Raw genomic sequence first — 24,895 nt, 5'->3', positions numbered from 1 at the left:
CAATTTAAAAATTTACTGCACAATGAAATCAACATTAACTCTGAAACAGACACTGGGAGTGTTGGCCTGTGGAGACAAACCTGCCACGTGGCGGGGCGGGGAGGGGGGGTCAGCTCTGGAACAACCTGATGGCACTTTCCATCCTCCCACACCTGTATCTGCTCAAGAACCACAAACCTGAGTCATGGCTTAAGAATATTTGATTTCAACAATAAACTTAAGGTATCATATTATTTTCACTTTTCCTCCGAAATATAGTTGAAGAGAACACAAATGATTCAAAGTAGAGATTTATGTATTAGGTGAAAAAGTACCATAGCCATATATATTTGCTTTAAAAAAACTGACAAGCTTCAGGTAAAAATCATTTTTAAAGGGTCAATTTTTCATTTACATGTAACCAATACATCTTACTTACATATACAGGACTCCGTTTTTATTCGCGTTCCTTCATATAAAATGTGTATTTTAACTGGTATATAACTGTTATATACTGTTTTTACAGAAACACTAAGTAACCTCTTATTCACTGGCAGTTTTGATGGTAATATTGGTTTCCACATTAAGAGATGAATATAGTTAAAAGCTCAATGAATAACATAAAGATGAAAACCCAGTGTTAACACCCTGTCTAGGGCCACATCAGTTATCCAAGGAGTCAACTGCTTCATCTGCATAAATTATAGCTGCAACAAAACATAAAGCAAGTATGATTCTGAAGACCCCGAAAAAAGAGCTCTGACTTATGCGACACTAACCACTGCTTAATGCTGCTATTGCTGTTAAATTCTTATACTGGGTTCATTTTTTTCTTTTCAAAAAACACTGATTTTTCTAGTAATATTTAACTTTAAAAAGGTATCTTAGGTCTTTAACCCTCAGAGAACTGGTATATTTAGGCAACTAACCAAAAAAAATCACCAGGATCATGTATCTTTGTCCATAGTTTCTAAAGGGTTAAAGTGCAGAAATTGTCTATCACCTGTTATAAAAGGCACCCTATTCCACTTTTTTCTTAAAAGAAACTTTTTCTTTGGTTTCTTGTAATTTTTCAGTGAGTCTATCCTTTGTTTCTTCCATTTTCTCTGTGAGAAGCTCCTTGGTCTCTTCCATCCTGTCTTGTAGATATTCCTTAACAGGAGGCGGTGTCGACATGTAGCCCCGACTACGCAAGTACTTCACAGTGAAGGAGGTTCCTCCCAAAGTCACAGTATATCGGGCAGGTGTTGCAATCTGAGGAGAAAAGCAAACACAGGCAGATCAACAGCTGATCATGACTATCATCTTAAGCAAAAAACAATCTGAAATTAAAATTTTTAGTAATAACCCAACAGTATAAATTACTTTATTGCTTCACAAGGCTAATGTAGTTAAGGCCTCTATGGTCTTCCCTCCTAGCAAGGGATCTTCTTCTGTAAACGCATTTTACAAATATCTGTCACTTAGACACTGACCCATGGATTACAGAATATTCGCAGTAGAAGCACTGGTCGCTGTAACCATGTGCTAGGGAACCTGCAGACAGGCACCCTGGGAGATGAGACAGATGGCTCAGGACCAACAACAAACATGCACATGCTTCTATTCCCTAAAACCCTGCTAACCTGTGGACACTGTGTATCTAGAACTAAACCAGAACCAAACTACTTCAAATGGTGAGAGGTAAACATGGGCCAAGTGTTTACTCTTTACTGAATTTAGTTTAGTTTCACTTCCAAATCCCTTTGACTTTCCCAGGCCTTATGCTACCTTCTCGCTACAATCCACCCTGGGTCTGGAATCCCAATTGGGAACTTCCATGAGGCCAAAAAAATCCAGGCAGGCATGCACAGGCTTAACTTGGACCACAGATTTAAGGACCAAAGCTGAATACTAGACGAACTGGTCAAAGAGCCACACAAAAGCGGATAGCATCTGTATCACATTCTGATAGCTTCTGTGTTAAAATTCAGTACCAAAACTCTTTGAAAGAGCCGCCTATGCTCTCCATCTCCAACTTCCCATTTTCTCTTGAATTTACTCTAAGCCTTCACCCCCACTCTCATCATAGTCACTGAAGAGGCCTGTGAACCATCAGAACTATGGAGACAGCTTCCCCCTCTACTCCTTGGAGCATGTCCTGCCCTGGCTGCCATGCCCCCACTTCCCTGGTTTCCTTCCACTTTGGAGGATGCCCCTTTACAGTCCTTCCTGCCCATTCTTCTTCCTGTTGTCTACCTCTGAACACTGTGGGGCAGCATTCAGTCCCTGCACGCCTTCTCCACCTACCTCCTTCCTTTGGTGGTCTTATCCAATTTCAAGTCTGTAGTGCCATCGGTACATTAATGATTCTTAGATTTCCAGACTGAGCCTCTTCCCTAAATTCCAGTATATACAACCTCTGACTTATTTCCACCTGCATGTCTAATAGGATCTCAAAATGTCATTTGTTCAAAACTGATCTCATGATGTTCAATGGTCCCACCCCAAACCTGCTCCTCTCAAAGCTGTCTGCATCTCAGGAAATGGCAACGCTATTCTTTTATTTATTTATTAGAGCGTGGGGGGAGAGGGAGAGAGAGAATCCCAGGCAGACTCCCTGCTGAACGGGGAGCTCCATGTGGGGCCTGATCTCACGAGCCTGAGATCATGACCTGAGCTGCAGTCAGGAGTCAGACACTTAATGGACTGAGCCACCAGGGCGCAGAGCCTGATGTGGGGCTTGATCTCATGAGCCGAGATCATGACCTAAGCTGAAACCGAGAGCTGGAGGCTCAACCGACTAAGCTACCCAGGTGCCTCGCAACTCTTTCTTAAGTTGCTCGAGCCAAAAACCTACACGATAGCTTCGACTCCTTTCTCTTGCATAATTTACGTTCAACCCATTAAAAAATTCCATCAGCTCCATCTTCAAAACACATCCAGAATCACCTACATGTTATGGGCTCTCCTGTTACCACCTGGGTCCTGGCCACTACCAGCTCTTACCCACACCATTGCAATAACCCCTCCAGATAGGTCTCTGGGCGTCTTACCTTGCCCAGCTTATATATAATAGACTGTTCTCAACAGAGCAGCCAAAATGATTTTTGTTAAAACACAAGTCAGATACTCAAAACTGCCCAGTGGCTTTCCATCTCCTCTGAGTAAAAGCCAAAGGGCTCATAATGGCCCATAAGGCCACCCTGATCTGGCCGCTCTGTTGCCTCTCTGCGGTTCACTCATCCCAACCACAATGGCATCCTCCCTGTTCCCTCCAATACCAGGTATCCTGTAGCCTCAGGACCTTGCACTTGCATTTCCCCTCCTTGAATGCTCTTCTCCCATACAACTGCCTATTAACTCCCTCACCTTCTGGCAACCCTCCCTCTAAAAAAAACAAAACAAAACCAAATACTAAAAAAACCACTCCAACACAAACACATCCTCCCTTGCTGGTCTGTTCTTTCTTCTTAGCACTTAACATCATCTAAACACCATAGTATATGTGTGTGTGTGTGTGTGTGTGTGTGTGTGTGTGTGTCTCCAACACAAACACATATCCCTTGCTGGTCTGTTCTTTCTTCTTAGCACTTAACATCATCTAAACACCATAGTATATGTGTGTGTGTGTGTGTGTGTGTGTGTGTGTGTGTGTGTGTGTGTGTGTGTCTGTGTTTTAACTTTACTTTCTTTACCTAAATGGCTCCCACCACTAGAATGTAAGTTCCACGAGGGCATGTATTTTGTACCATTTTATTTAATTACAGTATTCCCAGTACCTAGAATGGCACTTGGCAGAGAGTAGGAGCTCAACAAATTTTTGTCAATTCAAACGAAGGTTCACTTCCAGGACAGTGCAAGGGGGCTGAGGAGTGTGTCCTACTCTGTGTCACAAGGTCACACTCAGGTGGTTTTTCTCCTCTTGGCCACACCTCTTTTTTGAGGCTTTGCCATATTGAAGCAATAAATCTCAATGTTTTTTGCTCCACCTGAGAAACTATGGGTTACAGAAAATACCCAGGAGAATCCTTGCACATTCCCCACCTCACAGAGGAACAGTGAGTGGGAAGGAACACTGCTGACACTAACCTACCTACGTGTACAGGTTCATGTTTCAATTCCCACCCAACAAACACGCACTGAGCATCGATGTGCCTACAAAGCACAGTATCAGGCATAGTGAAAACACAGAGAAAGAAGACATGACTTTGAATTCCTAAACACTTAAAATCAAATAAAGAAGCCAAATATTAAAAAAACAAAAAAGCCCCACAAAACCAACACCAGACCATGATATGAACTGTAAGAGCTACATTCACGTTATAGGAGCATAGGATAAGGAGCAATTATAATTAGGGAAATGCTTAAATCATCATGATACTTTGACTTATTAAGGTAAATTACACCCACTATAACTTGGTAATTTATGAGTTTATTAAGTTTTAATGTTTTAAAAACTCAGCAATTAAGCTTTAGCGCTCTAGTCAAAATCATAATAAAAAAGGAAATCTCCCAAGATCTCAGAGGATTCTAATGAGGCTGTCAGCATAAAACGTGACCTGTACTACTATAAAACCATACTTCTAAGTATTTTTATTACAACAGAAGCAAAATAAAATAAAAATCTAGCTTCTGAATGTTTTCTACCTGTTTTCTTTCTTAGGAGAAAGATATAGAACTTCAAATTATTTGTCAACTGAGAAAAATAAGATTAATATGGCTAAATTCCACAATTTACAGAGGCTCCTCTTCCAAAAGAAAGACCCATAGACATAGAAACTCAGCTTATAAAGGTGTTGGTGTCTCAACTCCACAGAACAGCTACAGATGGCAAACTTCTAAAATGAAATGTATGTAACAGCTACTAAGTCTAAGGTTTATCCCATAAAACAATCTGAACTAAACCTTACTATTTTACTTATCAAGTAGATGAACTATTATAAACAGTAAACTAAATGCTAAATATAACCAACAAGTCAGGTGGCACATGGATCTGTGAAAAAGGAAAATTAATATACTGTAAGTGGGAGAAATGTCAAAAAGATGACTTCTGAAAATTCGGAAAGTCTCACATTTGTCTGATCACAGCACGTTAGGAATGATCTACCTATTTTCAAGTCACTTCTTCCTAAACCATCATTTTATTTATACTTAAAATTTAAACTTAAAAAAATAGAAACCTTAGCCATTAGACTATGGTATTGTATATGGTATTTTAAGTTACAAAAAATAACTACTGGGAACTAACATGGAGTTTTATGAGGAACTGAGCAGGTTATTGGTTAAGTGTGAAGAACAACTCATTTATAACAGTACTTACCTTAAACAAGGCATATGCTGTTAGTGCATTTCCACTCTGGGAATTTTTCAGAATGTTTACTATGCTGTCTGGTAACCCAATGAGTTCTAGAAAAGGAATGACATTCACGCCTCTAGGAAAGAAACAAAATGATTTATATATATATATATGTCACTCCTCTAAGGAACAAAGTAACATATATATACACACACATTTATGTATGTATACACACAAACTTTAAGGGATAAATATCTTCAAAATTTTTCTGAAAACACCAAAACCAAATTTTGTTTAAAAATCACTTATGCATTGTCAAGAACTGTGATTTAATTCTAGAAGAACAGAAATATTAGTGTTATACTGTATCTTACTGTTTGCAGCTTCTGCTTTGCTTCTCCACATGGACATACATCCCTAATTACCATATTTTAAAAAATAGAAGGATCTAGCCGAGTAAAATTAATAGCTTTAAATGACTTAAGAGAGAAGGAACGATCAGAATCATTTACTTGGTCTTTGTTTCCCCAACCAAAGACTACTTCTTCAGAATGCTCTAATTCAGACTTCAAGACCTAAGCTTTTCACCTCTAAAATTACATGTCAAACTATATTGTTGTAAAAGCAACATTATAACAGTACTTATTGTGTTATTATGCAAAGAATAAATGATTCCATGGGTTTGAGGAAAACTTCAATTATTCTAAATGGATGCCTCTATTCTATTAGCAGGCTTAGAAGGCAGGTGAAGAAGCAATTACCATAAATTACAACAAATTTTTGGGTGGAAGGAGAGAAGGCAGAAAGTCTCTAATACGAGCTGTTAAGCCCTAATTTATTTTAGTTTCCATGATTATCAACATTTAGCTTTACTGGCATGTGCTCTCTCACACTCTCCCTTTCTGTGTGTTGTTTTATAGACATTGTAACCCTTTGCCCCTCATTCAGAACAAGGTTCTTGTTCTGTGCTTTTCCTACATAAACATAACTATCATATTCAGGAATTTTTTTTAAAGATTTATTTATTTATATTGAGAGAGAGCGAGAATGTGGGGGAGAGGGAAAAGATCTTAAGTAATTCTGCACTAAGCGTGGAGCCTGATGTGGGGCTCAATCTCATTACCCTGAGATCACAACCTCAGCTGCAACCAAGAGTCAGATGCCTAACTGATGGTGCCACCCAGGCGCCGCCATATTCAGGAAATTTAACGTACACGAGAGTATATAGTTAATACACAATATATTATTTAATATTAAAATTTCCTGAATTGTTCCAGTATGTCCCTTGTCACTATCTTGTCATTTCTCTCTGGTCTCCTTTCCTCTAGAAGTGATCCTCAGAACTTTTTTGAGAAGGAGGGCAGGATGTCTTTGACACTGAGATTTCTGAAGCTTCCAGACCAGTTAGCCTGGGAGAATACCCCTCCATTTGGATTTGTCTGTTTTTTTTCCTCCTGATCAGGTTCAGGTTAAACATTTTTCAACAGGAAAACTGTACAATTAATTCTGTCTCAGTACATCACAACAGAAGCCCCATGACATCAGTTTGTCCCACTGCTGGTGTATGGGTGACTCTTGCTTAGGACAGGGTCTCTAGGGTACTTTTATTTTTTTTCCTTTAAAATTTTTATTGTTATGTTAATCACCATACATTCATCATTATAAACTAATTTATTCTTAATATTAAAATATATTTGGTTAATTGGGAAGTTGTCCCTCTATGATTGCACTATAATACTCTGAAATCAGGGACTACTCTCAAGAACTATGGCTGGTCATCATCAAGGAAAATTACCTATCATCCACAAGAGGAAAGCAGATAACTGAAGGATCTTTAAAAAGTTAAATTACAAAACTGACTGTAAATCCAACCTGGTTTCTTCTTTCTCCACCATCAGTTCCTTTTCAAGTCTCTTAGATAACAACAGAATCCCATTAAAGCAAAACTTAGTACTACAAGGCCTTAGCTATTCTATGGATCTAATCAAGTCACTTTGCACCATTAATATCTTACCATGATATGCTAATTATATCTTCTAGAACCAATACAACTATAAAATTATTTTATCAATCATATCCTAGCCCAGTATGTAAAATCTACATATTTAATTGCAGTCATGAAGGGGAAACAAAAGACAAACATTTGGCCAAAAATAAGACAAAATTGAGTGATTTAAAAAAAAACTATCATAAAGATCAAATAATTACCTCAGACACCTTGCACAAGTATCTTTTATAAAATAAAGAAGCAAACAACTGGTTCTAGTTCTTTCTTTATTTTGAAGATTTATTTATTTATTTGAGAGAGAGAGTGAGTGAGTGAATGTGTGCCGGGGGGAAGGGGCAGAGGAAAAGAATCTCAGGCGGATTGCCCACTGAGCATGGAGCCCCACGGGGGCTCTATCTCACAACCCTGAGATCATGACCTGAGCTGAAATCAAGAGTCAGACGCTTAGCCAACTGAGCCACCCAGGCGCCCCTGGTTCTATTTATTTCTAAAATACCAATTTGATTATTTTAAAGTAAAAATAACTTTCATTTCCTTTGGAATTGCTAAAAATGAAACACTGGTGAGGGACTGAGTGACTGATTCCAACAGTAATATCCACTTGTCACTTTTTACTCTGAAGCTTCCATGGCCTGACAGAAATCTGTGCTTTTCAAACTGCCAGCTTTATGGATGTTTCAACTGATGCAGAAATACACAAGGGCAAAAGCACACTCACAGTAAGGATAAAATGCAGTAAAAATCAGGTAGGATTTTGCCTCAGAATGGAGCTGTAACTTTAGAAACTTGAGGCCTAAAACACAAGGATCTAACTGTAGGAACAGAACCATCATCACAAAGCTACAATTATCAAACAGAGCACTTCTGGTTAGAGGTAAGATCTCTGCAAGGTTTTGCCAGATAGAAGGGGCAACAAGGCTTAGTTTAAAATAAAATCTATTAACATGTACAATTCAGATCTTCCCTGAGATAAAATGTTTCAAAAGCCGAGATCTTTATCACCGAGTTAAATAAATACAGAATGGCGTACTGTTCTATCATGTCTAGAAAGGCAGTAATGCTAGTTGTCAGAGTGACTAAAACAAACACTGGTCACTAATGCGGTGTGATGTCAAAAGCCCATCTTTCAAGTTACAAACTATTTTTTTCTCTTTCTTTTAATAGTTAAATAGGTAACAAATAACAAAGAGTTTTGCCCACCTAAAAACAAAATAAAATAAAGCTAGCCTCTTGCCAGTTCAGTTGAAAACCTGTATTTAATACACTCAACTCCAATTTGATAATAAGACCACATCTCAGTGAAAGATACACTGCCATTAGAACAAATCCTACTTGCTCTGTAAGTATTACTTGTGATAAGATCTTTACTTAGAACAAATCAACTTTCTGAAGGGATAGGATTTAATAAAAACATTAAGAAGAACTGTTTCTGGGAAGCAACACATCCTACATAATACAATTGGTCATGGCTGGGCAGGGGTGGTGGGTGTGGAAACCAAAGTCCCGTGCTGACAAACAGCCAATAGGCAAATTGTGATGGATAAAGGGACGTGGCATTAAGGGGACAGTCTTACCACCATGTTTACACACAAGTATTCTCCAGAAAAAGAGGGGGAAGAATAAAATGAGGGTGCATTCCACAGGGGGTGGCAGAATGTCACCACAACTGCCTTAGGTGCCAGACAGACTGAAAAAATCTTAAGTATAATTCATATCACTAGGTTACTTGGGGTCTGCTTTTTCGGTTACAGAACTCTTACTTAAGAAGGCAAGGGAAAGTAAAAGGACAAAGGTGCTCTTTTTAACAGACCAAATGAGATAATGAAAAACTTAGATTTCTCCCTCCAAGGCCTTCTGGCCAAATGCTTACAAAGGGCAAACTAAGGAGGGCAGAACTATCAGTCATATCATTTTCACAGTATTCCATCAGAAAATCCTCAATAGCTCAAAAAAGAACATTTGACATATAGATAGCCATTAATTAGAGCTGAAGGCCAATAATAATTTTTATTCAAAATGGCACAGGATTTTATGCTGTATTAAAAAACTAAGGGCAGTTTTGAAGACTTCTATAAATATTATACATGTCCAGAAAAATGTCATTAATGAAAAAGATAATTCCATAAAGTGTACATACAAGGATTTTCTATAAAGAAAGGGACAATTCTTAAAGGATAATGATACATAACAAAGAAGGATATAATTGAATATTAGGAAGATAATGGAGAAAAAGATGTGAAGAGAATCAGAACAGCATCAACTACACAAGGTAAAAACATCCTTTCAGAACTTTTGTAAAGAAACACTTCTAATCCTGTGTTTTCTAAGAGTAAGTCTTCATTTCATTATCTTTTAATTTAGTAAAAAATAACCTTTATCCCAAGGAGTGAGCTTTGCATACAAAACTGACATATCTTATTAATTAATACCTTACTATCGAGCCATTAAATATAACCAAACACTGAAAATCAATGGACTTCTGGAAAGAATAAAATAACTCTAGCCCCATAAGGATTGAGTTTACTAAAACTCAAAGTGGGGTCCATTGTGCCATTTCATTGCCCTCAGGATGGTGAGCTCATTCAACTCTGCCACGCCCAGGCTAATATTAAAAAAAAGCCCACACAGCACATTCAAAGGAATAGGCACACGTCGGAACGCCTTAGTTGCTAGTGGCAGAAACAAACTGGAAATCATTGGGATCTGCTTCAATGTGTACCCTGCTCCTAAAACATTGTAAATAATATAACTTACCTTAAAAGAAAGGAAGAGTATTAACAAAAAAGGGTGCATTTAGATATCTGTGTTTTACAATACCTGCAGGCTAGGGCCACCAAATTAACTTTATTTAGAAGTTTATTTTAATTGTGGTAAGAACACCTATCATGAGATCTACACTCAATCTTTTAAATGTACAAAAAATTGACTTCTGATCAGAACAAAAGACCTTACCTTGACACATATCAGATGTGGGTTTCACTAAAACGTAAGCCTGCAATTTGTTCATTTTCGTATCTGTAACAGATATTAGCCAGGCTTTGGCAAAAACATCATGCTAATTTCCCACCAAAATCATACATATGGCAAAATAACAGATATATTTTCACATTTGTGAACACTTTAAGAAATATATAAGTATAGAACTCAATAGTGCTGCCAAATTTCCGAAATCTATTATTTTATTTCTGTGTCATGCTAAATGTTGATAGATGAGCATAGTGATAAAGAGCGGGCTTTGAAATAAGACTCCAAAATATTGGGAAAAAGCTGTTATTTTGACTTATTCTTCCTTAATCTCATTAATATAATGGGAATAATTACACTACCTACTTCATATAGTTGTGAGGATTAAATGAGATGATAGTTTAAAATTTTCGTATAATGCCTGCTATACATGGTAAGCGAATTTAGCTATGAAAATGTCAAAAACAGCTATGAAAGCAGTCACACTCAACAGTTATAGACATTAAAGCATTTAAAAAACTATTTAAAGCTTTGATTAGTACAATTAAGAAGATTAACATTCTGATAAAGCAGGGAAAGGTGCTCAACGAAGCAAAAACTTACTTTATGGCTGCATAATAAAATGTTCCAAACCAAACACCAGAAGTTATTAGATGCACTGGAATCAAAACTTTTCCATATTGTCTAAATGTTTTCTTAAATCGTTGATAAAGACTAATAGATTTGTCTTGTAAAGGATCAGGTTCTTCCTTTTTTTCCGAAGGAGTTCCAGGGGATGTGGCATTGGATGACATAATCCTCTTGGATAAAATATCTTGCTCCCACTGTTTATGGTGAAGGACCCCTGGTTGGGGTGGATGAGCAGTGAATGGCTTCCTTTCCTTTGCAACACACTGGACAGCAGATAAATGTAGCCATTGTTTTTGAGGGCCCTGTACCAAAACTACTCTGGATTCAGCTTTATACAAAAGTAATGGTCCCTTTAGGTTTTGACAGCGTCCAAAAAGATTGGCTTTATGTGGTTCCATGCATGTCCTATGTGCCAGTCGGAATACAGACCTTGGTACATTCCATTGCATTTTGAAGAACGGTGTTTGATGGATTTCAGCTTCTACAGAGACTAGATTAAAAAAAAAAATTAGATTATACTGATTTCCATTTTAAAACCAATCCACTTAAAAATAAATCATTAACTGTTTAGGAAGTAAAGGACAGACATTGCTACCAAATCCATAGAAATTAATGTTAAGGTATATAGTTTGAACATACCATAATTTTAAAATGTTAATAAAATATATTTAAATATGATATAGTAAACCAGTCTAACAGATATCACGAAGGGTAATGTTTTGAGGTTATTTTATTGCTACAAAAGGGATGTTTCTAGGGCTTCTGTTATTCTACAAGGAAGCTGTGTAGCATAATGGAAAATAATAAGATCTAGAAGCCAAAAAACTGGGCCCTCATGTAATTGGGTTGTAGACTTCAAGCCCAAGTCTACTAGTAAAATGATTACTTCACAGGGACTGTTACATAAATTACATGAAATTTCTGATGTAAAAGTGCTTTTGTAAACTAACAAGTATCAAGTAAGTTATTATTACAACTGTTAAGGTCTGATAAATAGTTGATACAAGTACCAATTTTTCTATAATGCCTTTTGACTAAATTATATAAAATTTTAAATCACATATATTTTTGGCTGGTGAGGAGACAGATTTTTCCAGATATCTAAACTTCTTGTCAAAAGACAGTATTTTAAAAGAATACAGACTTTGGAATAAGATAGACCCCAACTGAGCTAACAGTGGTATTATTTTGAGCAAATTACTTAGCTTCTCTAGACGTAGGTTTCCCCACTAGTAAAACAGAATTATAGTATGCATTACTATGTAGGAAATCATTTCCCTTCCCTCAATACCAGGCAGTGCCACCTAACCACAATCTCCACCCCTACCCCACATCAGCTACCTACTACTTCTACTACATTGTGAATAGATGATTTCGTTTTTAAACTGTACACTAATATGAGTTAGCACCCCAATAAGTCAGCAATCCAATAAATACAGGTACTCCATTTTACATGAATATTTGTTATCTGGGGTACAAAGTTGTCTGTCATTATATAAAAACCCCATTAATGAATTGTCCCTATATAAAATTAATCCCCTGACTCATCCCTCCCTGATTAACAGTTAACATCAGCTCTTATCAGGCTCTCACAAATAATCCAACAACACAATGCAAACAAATTATGAAAAGAAACTGCCACATCTTGCAAAATAATAGGCTCCCAGGAAACCTTTAAAGGTGATATTGGAGATTGCTGCAATGAAAAGCAAAGTCAATGACAAGTAACAATCTGAAGAATCAGACCAGTTAACAACCAAAAAGAAAAACCACAGGAATGGTAACAGGTGCTTCATATAATGACTTAAACAACTAAGAAAGGCCATAGAGAAAAATGATTAAGTCCTTAATTATTTTTACAAAACTGACTTATTTGTTGTGAAAGTCAAACATTAAGTAAAGGAGGTCTTATTGTGCTTTCTTACAACCCATACAATTTCCTACAAATCTATGCTATGTCTATTCCAAGAGGGAAAAAAACATCAATTGGTTATTTATTCTAAGAATTAGCTGACTTGGAATTATAACCTAAGATTTGTCAAATATAACATTTGGCTTGAATTTTACAAAAAATTCCTTTCGAGTATTTTACTATGAATCTTTGGTCTCTATTTTAGTTGGATTTATTTTGAGGATTTTCTCAGGACCATTATCTTTTGTTTTTGTTTTTGTTTTTTAGCACCATTATCTTTGATTTATTCCTGTCCATGGCTTTAATCCTGGTGTTTTCTGAACTCAAAGGTTTTTTTTTTTTCTTTTCTTTTAAACATATTTCCTTTACAAGGCGGTTTTCCAGGAGTTGAAGTTCCCAGAAGGCTTTCAGATAATTAAATTATTATGTTTGTGTTTGTGAATAAAATAAAGGAAAAAAAAGATTAAAAAAAAAAAGCCTCTTCCAAGCAACCAGTTTGCACCCTTTTCCCTGGTTTCCCCAACTACCCGCTCCCATTTAAAAAAAAAAAAAAAAAAATTATCCTCTCTCACTTATTGACTATTTTTAAAAATATCCTTATTGAAATATAATGAACATACATTTCACTCATTTAAGCTGTAGAGTTCAATGACTTATAGTATATTTACAGTTGTGAAACTATCCCCACAGTCTTAGCTTAGATCATTGTCATCACCCCAGAAAGAAATCCCATATCCATGAGCAGTCACTCATCATTCCCTCCTCCTCCTAGCCCCAGGTAACCACTACACTATTTTCTGTCTCTCTATATTTCTCTATTCTGGACATTTCATTTAAATGGAATCACAGTATGTGGTCTCTTGTGACTGGCTTCTTTCACTTCACATAACGTTTACAAGTCACCCCTGTATTACCTCTTGGGCTAGTATTTACCTTGGTTCCCTTAGAAACCAATCTCTGGGCTAGTGGTTTCCAAAACTGGCTATGCATCAGAATCATGGCAGGTTGCAGATATTGAGGGGAAAGGAGAGGTGGTTTGAAAAACCAGATTCCTGGCCTCCATCCAGACCTAATAAATCAGAATCTTCTATAGCCAGGTCACACCTGACAATATGAATTTGGGGGTCATTTCTCTAGGGCCAGCAAATGGTTTCAGTGCCAGAGGCACTGTTCATTCCAGAATATGTATGATACTACTCAGTCTGTACTTGCCATCTACTTTTTCATCTGAAGTAGGTTTGTTCCTTTAAATCTAATGAGTCTTACTGTGTATGTCATCAGTATTGTGACTGATTACCTTTGGAAGTCTAGAGTGGTAGCAATGCTGTTATCCATCATCATCATTGTAAGATGTTTTTTAGCCCCTACTATGTGGTAGGTGTTATAAACACTTTACATATATTAACTCATACTATTCCCATAACAGTCTAATGAAGGAGGGACTACTGTCATCATTTCACAGTTTAGGACACTGAAACACAGAGAGGAAATACACTCAACTGGTGAGTGGAGAAGCTGGGATTCTGAAAATGTTACTAAGCTATAGGGCCACTTCCAGAAGAAACAAACAGGCCAATTTTCTTTTTTTTCTTTTTAAGATTTTATTTATTTATTTGACAGAGAGAGACACAGCGAGAGAGGGAACACAAGCAGGGGGAGTGGAAGAGGGAGAAGCAGACTCCCCGCTGAGCAGGGAGCCCGATGTGGGCCTCGATCCCAGGACCCTGGGATCATGACCTGAGCCGAAGGCAGACAGACGCTTAACGACTGAGCCACCCAGGCACCCCAACAGTGCCAATTTTCAGTAGACTAAGATACATAAGACACATAAGACACACGATAAAAGTGCCCTAAGGAAACATAAGGCCCCAAGAAATTAACTTTTAACTTAAAATTAACTTTTAAATTAAAAGTAAAAATTAAAACTAATTAAATAACAACATATGGGCAATGGCTACAATATTTGACAGTGTAACTCTAGGCTTCCAAAGGTAATCAATCACAATACTGATGACATACACAGTAAGACTCGTTAGATTTCAAGGAACAAACCTACTTCAAATGAATACAAGTAAAAGTAGATAGCAAGCACAGACTGAGTAGTATCATACATATTCTGGAATGAACAGGCTTCAGGAACAATAAAACCTAGGCAAGATAGAAGTTATCTCTCACAGCTAGCATTGTGTATAATGCCCTCAGCTCACTGGCAGCTTCCATTTCTGGATTTTATTAGTCTGCTCGTCTTTTCAATGAAAGATAAAAGTTTTTGGTTATTGGTAAATGGTGGAGGTGTCATTCCTTATAAACTCTACTTAGATTGGATTAGTTATATGTGGACAGGATGAGTGGACCTGAAGAAGCTGCGAACGAACAGGCCTCTATTTCTGATATAAATGGAGACCTGGAGTGATGAACAAATTAAACCTGAATTTCTTCCAGTGAAATACAGTAATTTCAGTAATACATTTTTTAAATCATGAGACTTAGCTTATACCAAAAGTTGCCTGTTATTTTCCTGCCTCAGCAGTATGAAATTTTCATATGTATAGATGAAGCAGTGTTCTAAACTGCTTATTGTTTCAGTTATGGAAATAAATGATGAAATGCATTATTAGACCCAAGTGAAGTGACAAGGTTCCACTGCTTGTTGTGGCTATCCTTTTCCACGTTAGAATTACGTCATAAAGGCCTTTAACACTTCAAGTGGTTGGCATATGGTTAATGGTACCTAATTCTGAGTATACAACCCTACCCTGTATGGTAGGGGCATCATGAATAATTTCTAAGTAAAGCCTGATTCTGTCATGAATAATTTTCATGAGCAGGCAGAATTTAACAACCGAGAGCCTGGAATCCAAGGTCAGACTGACCAAGTTCACATCCTGAAAATGCTATAAACTATGTACCATTTGGGCAAGTTAATTAGCTCCCCCAACCCCTGTGCCTTGGTTTCCAATTTGTAAAATGGGGTTAATTATAGCACCTACTTCATAAGATTGTTATGAGATTAAAATAAATACATGTAAAATGTTCAGAAAATGATGAGTATGTAGCAAGTGCTCAGAAAATGTTACAAGTTATTATTGCAAGTGTGTAAGTAAACAAAGTAGTCTGTTGCCCTTCTTCACAGTGAAACAGCCTAAGGATCAGTGCCTGAGCTGAAAGGAGATTACACAGGATAAACAGTTGTCTAGGATGGCTCTGGCACAAAACTTGAAAAACTACATGAAACTGTATCTAATCAATCCAATAATATCCAGCCCAAGACCACACATGAAAAAGCAGTTAACACACATGTGTGAGAGTTAGGAGCCTCTCCACAGCAATTCTGAGGCAAAGAGGTGAAGACATAGTGGTCAAGAGTAAAGTTTAAGTATAACTGGTATAAGACTTCCAGTTGTGGAATGAGTAAGTCATGGGAATAAAAGGCACAGCATAAGGAATACAGTCAATGATATGGTAATACTTTGTAGGATGACAGATGATAGCTACACTCGTGTTGAGCCTAGCATAATGTATAAACTTGTCAAATCACTACCTTACACACCTGAAACAAATGTACCATTGTATGTCAACTATACTCAAATTAAAAAAAAGAAAGAAAAAAGTAAAGGTATAAGGAAGCAGTGGGAACCAAAAGAAGAGAAGCCAAATTAAAGGAATGACGGAGAGGGAAGAGGGACTGGAACAAATGTTAACGAGAAACCACAAATGTTAAAATGCTGTTGGAATTATAAAGAAGCTATATCCTAAATTTCCAGTTCTATGAGGCAAATGAATTAGTTCATGAGATTCCTTTCCTCCCTCTATATCCTAACCAAACCCCCACTCCTCAAGATTATATGAACACGTTTCTGTTCCTCACAAACTGGAAGCCTAAGACATTCAAGCAGCACGAGAAATACAATGGCTGAGTGTACAGGTAATGAAATAATTTATAAGCCATTCTTATAAAAGAAATAAAAACACACTAGGTAAAAAGAGAGTTGAAACAACAAATTCCAACAGCAAGATTTAGTTCTCTATTGTATGAATCCAAAAAACTCTTCTCAAACAAAATCTAATTTGGAAGTTCAATAAAAATAAATAAAGAAAAGCAAAGTTGCTCAGGTTAAAGCAGGAATAAGAGGAATAAAGTCTTCTGGTTTGTCCTCACCTCCTCCAGCCCATGGGCCACTGCACCACAGATGCCCTAACTGTGAAAACAAAATCACAAAGTGGACAAATTCTCTATAAATAATGGTCCTACTTCAATTGCCATTTTCCTGCAAGTCACATCACAGGCACTAATTCCTTCTGAAGTCCCTGGGCCCTGCGAGCTAGAGAAGAAACTCCACTGAAAACACAGATATTGGAATCTTCTTTTTCTTTGTGGACTCTATGTTCCTGGAGAGCAAGAAGTCTGTGTTAATTCCCAGTAGGTATAGGGACTAGCGCAAAACCTGACATCCAGTGGGTGTTCAATCTAATTCAGTTCCATGAATGTCAACAACTTGTTAGTTTTTAAAAGACTTAATTTATTTCGAATAAATGACTTCTAAAATCAATGTAGCATCGTCAACTTCGGAAGTTTTGAGGACTTAAAAATTAACCCTGTCAATTTAAAATAACTATAATATGTTAAAAGCTTGAATGGGAAAAGTAAACAACACAGAATGTAAGCAGAATGGAAATTCTTAAGAATCAAAAGGAAATGCTACAAAACAAAAACAGTCTAACAGAAATGAAGAATGCCTTTAAGGGACTCATAATCCACAGAGCCAAGGAAAGAATTGGTGAGCTTGAAAGGATGCCAACAGAAACTTCCAAAACTGAAATGCAAAGAGAAAAAAAAAATGAACCCTTCTCTCCTGACCAACACACATATAAAAACAGAATAAAACATCCAAGCATATGGGACAACTTTAAAAGGTGTAACACACACGACAGGAATGCCAAAAGGAGAACAGAGAAAGAAGTGTAAAAGAGAATTTTCCAAATTCCTAACAAACACCAAACCACAGGTCCAGGAAGCTCTGAGACCCAAGTAGGATAATTATCTAAAACCTATATCTGAGCATATCATATTCAAGTTGCAGAAAATCAAAGACAAAAAGAAAACCTTGAAAGAAGCTAGGGGGGGAAAAAAACCCAAAAAACAAACACCTTACCTAGAGGGGAACAAGGATTAAGGTAGAGGCAATTTCTCAACAGAAACCAGGCACACAAGAGAATAAAGCGAATATTTAAAGCGTGCACAGAAAAACCATCAAACTTGAATTCTATATGCAATAAAATTATCCATCAAAAGAAGAAATAAAGGTTCTATCAAAAAAATGGAAGGAATTCACTGCCAGTAGACTTGACTTTCAAGAAGGAAATAACATAGAAACTAGGCTCTATATAAAAAAAGAAAGACTGAGGTTAGAAATTGCAGGAGGAGGAGGCAAGATGGCAGTAGAGTAGGGGACCTTGTTTCATCTGGTCCCTTGAATTTAGCTAGATAACTATCAAACCATTCTGAAAACCATAAATTCAGCTGGAGATGTAAGAAAAAATACCTGGAACTCTACAAGTAGAAAAGCGACTGCTTTTTGCAAGCTAGGAGGTGTGGAGAAGTGAATCTGAGGGCAGATATTGGAAGATAAATGGAGGGGGGAGGTAGCCTCCATAAGCCTGCTACAGGAAAGTAATATAGCCCCAGAAGGCAAAACTGGAACTCTCAGAAATCTGCTCCAGTGAGAGATATCCCTGCCTGAAAGGTGTTCAGGGGATGAAAGGGGCAGAATTCTAAGTGGGTCAGTGTGATCTCAGGATTCCAGGAGTTACAGAACTAACGGGGGTGCCTGAGCCAGTAGAGTACCCAAGCAGTGAAATGAGGAAACTGGTTTACGGTTAGGGAGCCCAGAAGGGGGTTCTCAGCTCTAGTTGCCATAAACTGCGACCCAGGCCTGATCGGGTGACCGCTGACTGGGCACCCTGCAACAGACTGGAATGCAGGGACCATCTGCCATTCCCTGGGAGGAGCAGAATGGGTGCGCCCACAACCTGGCAACAGCTCTTAGGGTGGCAGCCCTAGAAAGGACGGTATGGAGACACTTAGCTGTCCCCCAGGAGGGGTGGAGCAGGTCCACGCATGATCCCTTGACCACTCTCAGCAGCAGGACCCCACAAAGGACAGTAACTGGGGACCCTCAGACAGCCCCCGGGAGGATCACTGTCAACACACACCACAGGAGTCTGCAGAGTTTGGCACACACAAAAGTGAAGATCATTTATCTCAGAGGGTTTACTGAAGAGAGGGGACCGTGATCTTTTGGCTCTGGGGCTGGAGATCAGGCACGACCATTTTTATTTTGATCCTCTAAAGAGGTACAGAGAGCCTTCAGGGAACAAAAGCCACACTGAGGACAACTAACACTGAGCCCAGCCCCCTGGCAAGGGGCAGGGCAACTCCACCCAGGTACAGATGCCTGAGAAGCAGCACAGCAGGCCCCTCCCCAAGAAGACCAACTGGAAGAACAAGTGCACAAGGTTATAGATCCAAGACTGTAAAACTCTAGCACTAGGAGAAAATAGTATATAGAACTCAAGGTTTTTTCTCATGATTCGTTTATCTTTCAGTCTAAAATTTCCCATTTCTTTTTTCCCTTTTCAACTAGTTTCTTACTTTATCAACACTTTGTTTTTAAGTCGCTTTTTAACTTTTTACACCTACATTTTATAGATATATGCTTATTATTGACCTTTTTTTCACTCTTCTATTTTATTTTTGTATATATACAAGTTAGCTTTCTTTGCAATTTTGGGATTTAGTGTCTTCTAACACATAGACCAAAATTCTCTCAGGAACAAGTAGATCACCCTGTTTCGTCCACCCTGTGATATTAGATTCCACCTCCCTTTTTTGTTTTGTTTTTGTTTGCTCTTCTGTTTTGGTTTCTGATCTCTTCAGATTTGTCTAGTGTGTATTTTGATTGGGTCATGGTGAATATTTTTGATTCTGCTCATTTGCTCATCCATTCTTCTCTGGGCAAAATGACTAGAAGGAGAAATTCACAACAAAACAAAGAACCAGAGGTAATGTTCTCTGCCACAGATCTAATTGATATGGATATAAGTAAGATGTAAGAGCTGGAATTCAGGATAACCATTATAAAGTTAATAGCTGGGCCTAAAAAAAGCATAAAAGACACTAGAGAATCTCTTAGTGCAGAAATGAGACCTAATCAGGCCGAAATTAAAAATGCTATAACTGAGATGCAGTCTAAATTGGATGTTCTAACAGGCAGGGTAAATGAGGCAGAAGAGAGAGTGATTTAGAAGACAGGTTGATGGAAAGGAAGGAAGCTGAAGAAAAGAGAGAAAAATGACTAATAGTGCAGGAAGACAGGCTTCGAGAAATCAGTGATGTCATGAAACATACCAACATCAGAATTATTGGGGTGCCTGAGGGTGAAGACAGAGAGAAATGACCAGAAGGTCTATTTGGGCAAATCACAGCTGAGAACTTCCCTAATCTGGGGAAGGAAACAAGCATTCATGTCCAAGAGGTAGAGAGGACTGCTCCCAAAATCAATAAAAATAGATCAACACCCCAAAATATAATACTGAAGCTTGCAAATTTCAGAGAAAAAGAGAAAATCCTGAAAGCAGCTCGAGACAAGAGGCTCCTAACCTACAGAGGGAGGACTATCAGATTAACATCAGACCTAGCCACAGAAACCTGGCAGCCCAGAAAGGGCTAGCATGGTATATTCAGGGTACTAAATGAGAAAAACATGCAGCCAAGAATTCTTTATCCAGCAAGACTGTCATTCAGAATGGAAGAAGAGAGAAAGAGCTTCCAGGACAGACAGAAACTAAAAGAATTTGTGACCACTAAATCAGCCCTGCAAGAAATATTAAAGGGGATCCTTTAAGTGAAGAGTCCAAAAGTAACAGAGATCAGAAAGAAACAGAGACAGTCTACAGAAACAGGGACTTTACAGATAATACAATGGCACTAAATTCATACATTCCAGTAGTTACTCTGAATGTAAATTGGCTAAATGCTCCAATCAAAACACACAGGGTATCAGACTGGATAAAAAAACAAGACCCATCCATATACTGTCTACAAGAGACTCATTTTAGACCTAAAGACACTTCCTTGAAAGTGAGGGAGAACCATTTTTCATGTTAATGGACCTCAAAAGAAAGCTGGGGAAGCAATCCTCCTATCACATAAATTAGATTTTAAACCAAAGACTGTAGTAAGGGATGAAGATGAACACTATGTCATACTTAAAGTGTCTATCCAAAAAGAAAATCTAACAATTATAAATATTTATACTCCTAACTTTGGAGCAACCAATTATATAAAACAATAACCAAATTAAAGAAACACATTGATAACAGAATAATAGCAGGGGACCTTAACACCCAAATCACAGCAATGGACAGATCCTCTAAGCAGAGAATCAACAAAGAAACAAGAGCTTTGAATGACACATTGGACTAGATGGACTTCGTAGATCTGTATAGAACATTCCATGCTAAAAACAACAGAATATACATTCTTCTCGAGTGCACATGGCACATTCTCCAGAATAGATCACATACTGGGTCACAAATCAGATCTCAACCAGTACCAAAAGACTGGTATTATTCCCTGCATATTTTCAGAACACAATGCTTTAAAACTTGAACTCAGTCACAAGAGGAAATTTGGAAGGAACTCAAACACTTGGAGGTTAGAGAGCATCCTACTAAAGAATGAATGGGTCAATCAGGAAATTAAAGAAGAATTTTAAAAAATCATGGAAACAAACGAAAATGAAAACATAACAGTTCAAAACCTTTGGGATACAGGAAAGGCAGTCCTAAGAGGGAAGTACATAGCAAAAGAAGCCTTTCTCAAAAAATTAGGTAAGTCCTACATACACAAGCTAAACTTAAAACAAAAGGAGTTGAAGAAAGAACAGCAAATAAAGGCTAAACCAAGCAGAAGAAGAGAAATAGTAACGATTAGAGTAGAAATCAAAGAAATAGAAACCAAAAGAACAGGAGAACAGATCAATGAACTTAAAATCTCCTTCTTTGAATGAATTAATAAGACCAATAAACATCTAGCCAGACTTATCAAAAAAAAAGAGAAAGGACCCAAATTAATAAAATCATGAATGAAATGGAGAGATCAAGACCACCACCAAGGAAATACAAACAATTTAAGAACATATTATGAGCAACTATAGTTGCTCAACATATATATGCTCAACATAAAATTAATCAATCTGGAAGAAATGGATGCATCCCTGGAACCTCATAAACTACCAAATTGAAAGAGGAAGAAATAGAAAACCTGAACAGAACTATAACCAGCAAAGAAACTGAAGCAGTAATCAAAAATCTCCCAACAAACAAGTGTCTAGGGCCAGATGGCTTCTCAGGGGAATTCTAACAAACATTTAAAGAAGAGTTATTACATATTCTTTTGAAGCTGTTTCAAAACATAGAAATGGGGGGGGGCGGAGCAAGATGGCAGAGGAGTAGGAGACCTAGATTTCGTCTGGTCTCAGGAATTCAGCTGGATAGGGATCAAACCATTCTGAACACCTACGAACTCAACAGGAGATCGAACAGGAGAGTAGCAACAACTCTGAACAGAGAAGCGACCACTTACTGGAAGGTAGGACGTGCGGAGAAGTGAATCCGAGGCGATATTCGGGAGGATAGACGGCGGGGGAGGGGCCTCCGTCGGCCGCTTCTGGCAAGTGATAGAGCCGCGGAGCACAAAATCAGAACTGTTAGAAGTTGGCTCCGCTGAGGGACGTCGCTGCAGTGGCTAAGCGGGGGGTAGAATACTCCCGGGACAGTGTGGTCTCAGGACCCTTGGGGTCACAGAAAGACCGGGGGTGCCTGAGTGCGCCAGAGCAAGCAGGTATCGGAGCGGGGAAGCCGGCTGCAGAGACGGAGCTGAGTGAGGCGTGGGCTCTCAGCTCAGGGTGGCCATAAACTGTGATCCGCGGCCCAGTCGGGCCACTGCTCCTCCAGCAGGGACCCAACAAGCGGCAGAGCCGGGAAGACTCCCCTTCCTTCCCGGGGAGGAGTGGCGCGGGAACGCACTGCAGGGATCTGCTGGGTTTGGAGACTCCACACGGGGTCGGGTGCCAGAGATAGAAACACTCGGTCACAGGCCGGGTGAGCACGCAGTGCGGCCGGAGACCAGGGAGACGGGAGTGACTGCTTTTCTCTGGGGGCGCACTGAGGAGCGGGGCCAGGAGTTCTCAGCTCCTCCGGGTGGAGATTGGGAGGCCACCAATTTTGCCCTGTTCCTCCAAGGCTGTACCGAGAGCTTGCAGGGAACAAAAGCTCCTGAGATCAAACCCGAGCAGCTTGCTTAGCCCGGACCGACAAGGGTGGGGCAATTCAGCCTCCGGCAAAGACATTTAGAAACCACAGCAACAGGCCCCTCCCCCAGAAGATCAGCACGAACAGCCAGCAAGTCAAGACCAAGTTTACCGATCAAGGAGAACGGGAGAACTCCAGCGCTAGGGGAATACTGCACGTAGAATTCATGGCTTTTTTTTAACATGATTCATTAGTTCATCAAAGTTAATTTTTGTTAACTGTTTTTTTTTTCTTTTTCCCTTTCAACCAACATCTTATCAATCTCTTTTTAAAAAAAAAAAACATTTTTTATGTTTCATTTTTAGAGTCATATTTTATCCCTTCATAGTAGTTACCCTTATTTTGGCATATATATATATAAGTTGTTCTCTCTTTAAAACTTTGAGATAGTTTCTTCTAACAGATCAAAATATACCCTAAATCACTAGTGTATGGTTCTGTTCTAGTCTCCTGCCTGATCACATTTTCTCCCTTTTTTCTTTCTTTTTTTTTCTTAAATCTTCTTTCTTTTTTCAAACAACTTATCTTATCAAGTCGTTTTATAAAATCTTTTATAATTTTCATCTTTACACTCATCTTCCATCCCTTCATTGTATCAACCCTTATTTTGTACATATATGTCGTTCTTCCTTTAAAATTTTAGGAGGCAATTTTTTATAAAGGACCAAAATACGCCCAAAATCTAGTGTGTGGCACTGATCTATGCACTAGCCTGATCATATTTGATCATATTCTGCTTTTTTTGTATTGTACTGTTTTTGTTTTTATCTTTATTTTCTTCTTTTTTTCTCTTTCTTTTTTCTTTCTTTCCCTTTCTTTTCCCCTGGTTTCAGGTCTTTTCTGATTTGTATACAGTATATTTGCTGGGGACGTTGTTAACCTGTTAGCATTTTGTTCTCTCATTCATCTATTCTCCTCTGGACAAAATGACAAGACGAAAAAAATCACCTCAGCAAAAGGAACAAGAGGTAGTACCGTCAGCCAGGGACCTACTCAATACGGACATTAGTACGATGTCGGACCTAGAGTTCAGAATCATGACTTTAAAGATACTAGCTGGGCTTGAAAAAAGCGTGGAAGTTATTAGAGAAACCCTTTCTGGAGAAATAAAAGAACTAAAATCTAACCAAGTCTAAATGAAAAAGGCTATTGATGAGGTGCAATCAAAAATGGGGGCACTAACTGCTAGGATAAATGAGGCAGAAGAGAGAATCAGTGATATAGAAGACCAAATGATGGAAAATAAAGAGGCTGAGAAAAAGAGGGAGAAACAACTACAGGATCACAAGGGCAGAATTCGAGAGATAAGTGATACGATAAGATGAAACAACATTAGAATAATTGGGATCCCAGAAGAAGAAGAAAGAGAGAGAGGGGCAGAAGGTATATTGGAGCAAATAATAGCAGAGAACTTCCCTAATGTGAGGAAGGAAACAGGCATCAAAATCCAGGAGGCACAGAGAACCCCTCTCAAAATCAATAATAATAGGTCAACACCCCGACATCTAATAGTAAAACTTACGAGTCTCAGAGACAAAGAGAAAATCCTGAAAGCAGCTCGGGAGAAGAGATATGTAACCTACAATGGTAAAAATATTAGATTGGCAACAGACCTATCCACAGAGACCTGGCAGGCCAGAAAGGACTGGCAAGATATCTTCAGAGCACTAAACGAGAAAAATATGCAGCCAAGAATACTATATCCAGCTAGGCTGTCACTGAAAATTGAAGGAGAGATAAAAAGCTTCCA

At 38.3% G+C, this 24,895-nt stretch overlaps 1 protein-coding gene across 2 annotated transcripts in view; it reads right to left on the bottom strand.

Moving 5' to 3' along the window:
- Window positions 1-363: 363 nt before the first annotated feature.
- FAM210A (family with sequence similarity 210 member A) overlaps window positions 364-24,895 on the bottom strand; it is a 50,756-nt gene continuing 26,224 nt past the window's right edge. The window contains exons 2-4 of one of the 2 annotated variants that reach the window (XM_027577637.2): window positions 10,833-11,349; window positions 5,282-5,393; window positions 364-1,233 (exon numbers count right to left, since the gene is read on the bottom strand). In XM_027577637.2, the coding sequence (XP_027433438.2) occupies window positions 1,000-1,233; window positions 5,282-5,393; window positions 10,833-11,308 (822 nt within the window). In that variant the 5' untranslated portion in view covers window positions 11,309-11,349 and the 3' untranslated portion in view covers window positions 364-999. The remainder of the gene's footprint in view (window positions 1,234-5,281; window positions 5,394-10,832; window positions 11,350-24,895) is intronic. The other variant, XM_027577638.2, reaches the window with a different exon arrangement.

Source organism: Zalophus californianus, chromosome 14, assembly GCF_009762305.2.
Source record: "Zalophus californianus isolate mZalCal1 chromosome 14, mZalCal1.pri.v2, whole genome shotgun sequence".
NCBI lineage: Eukaryota > Metazoa > Chordata > Mammalia > Carnivora > Otariidae > Zalophus > Zalophus californianus.
The sequence above is the reverse complement of the archived record's forward strand: the minus strand, read 5'-3'. Positions and strand labels throughout refer to the sequence as shown.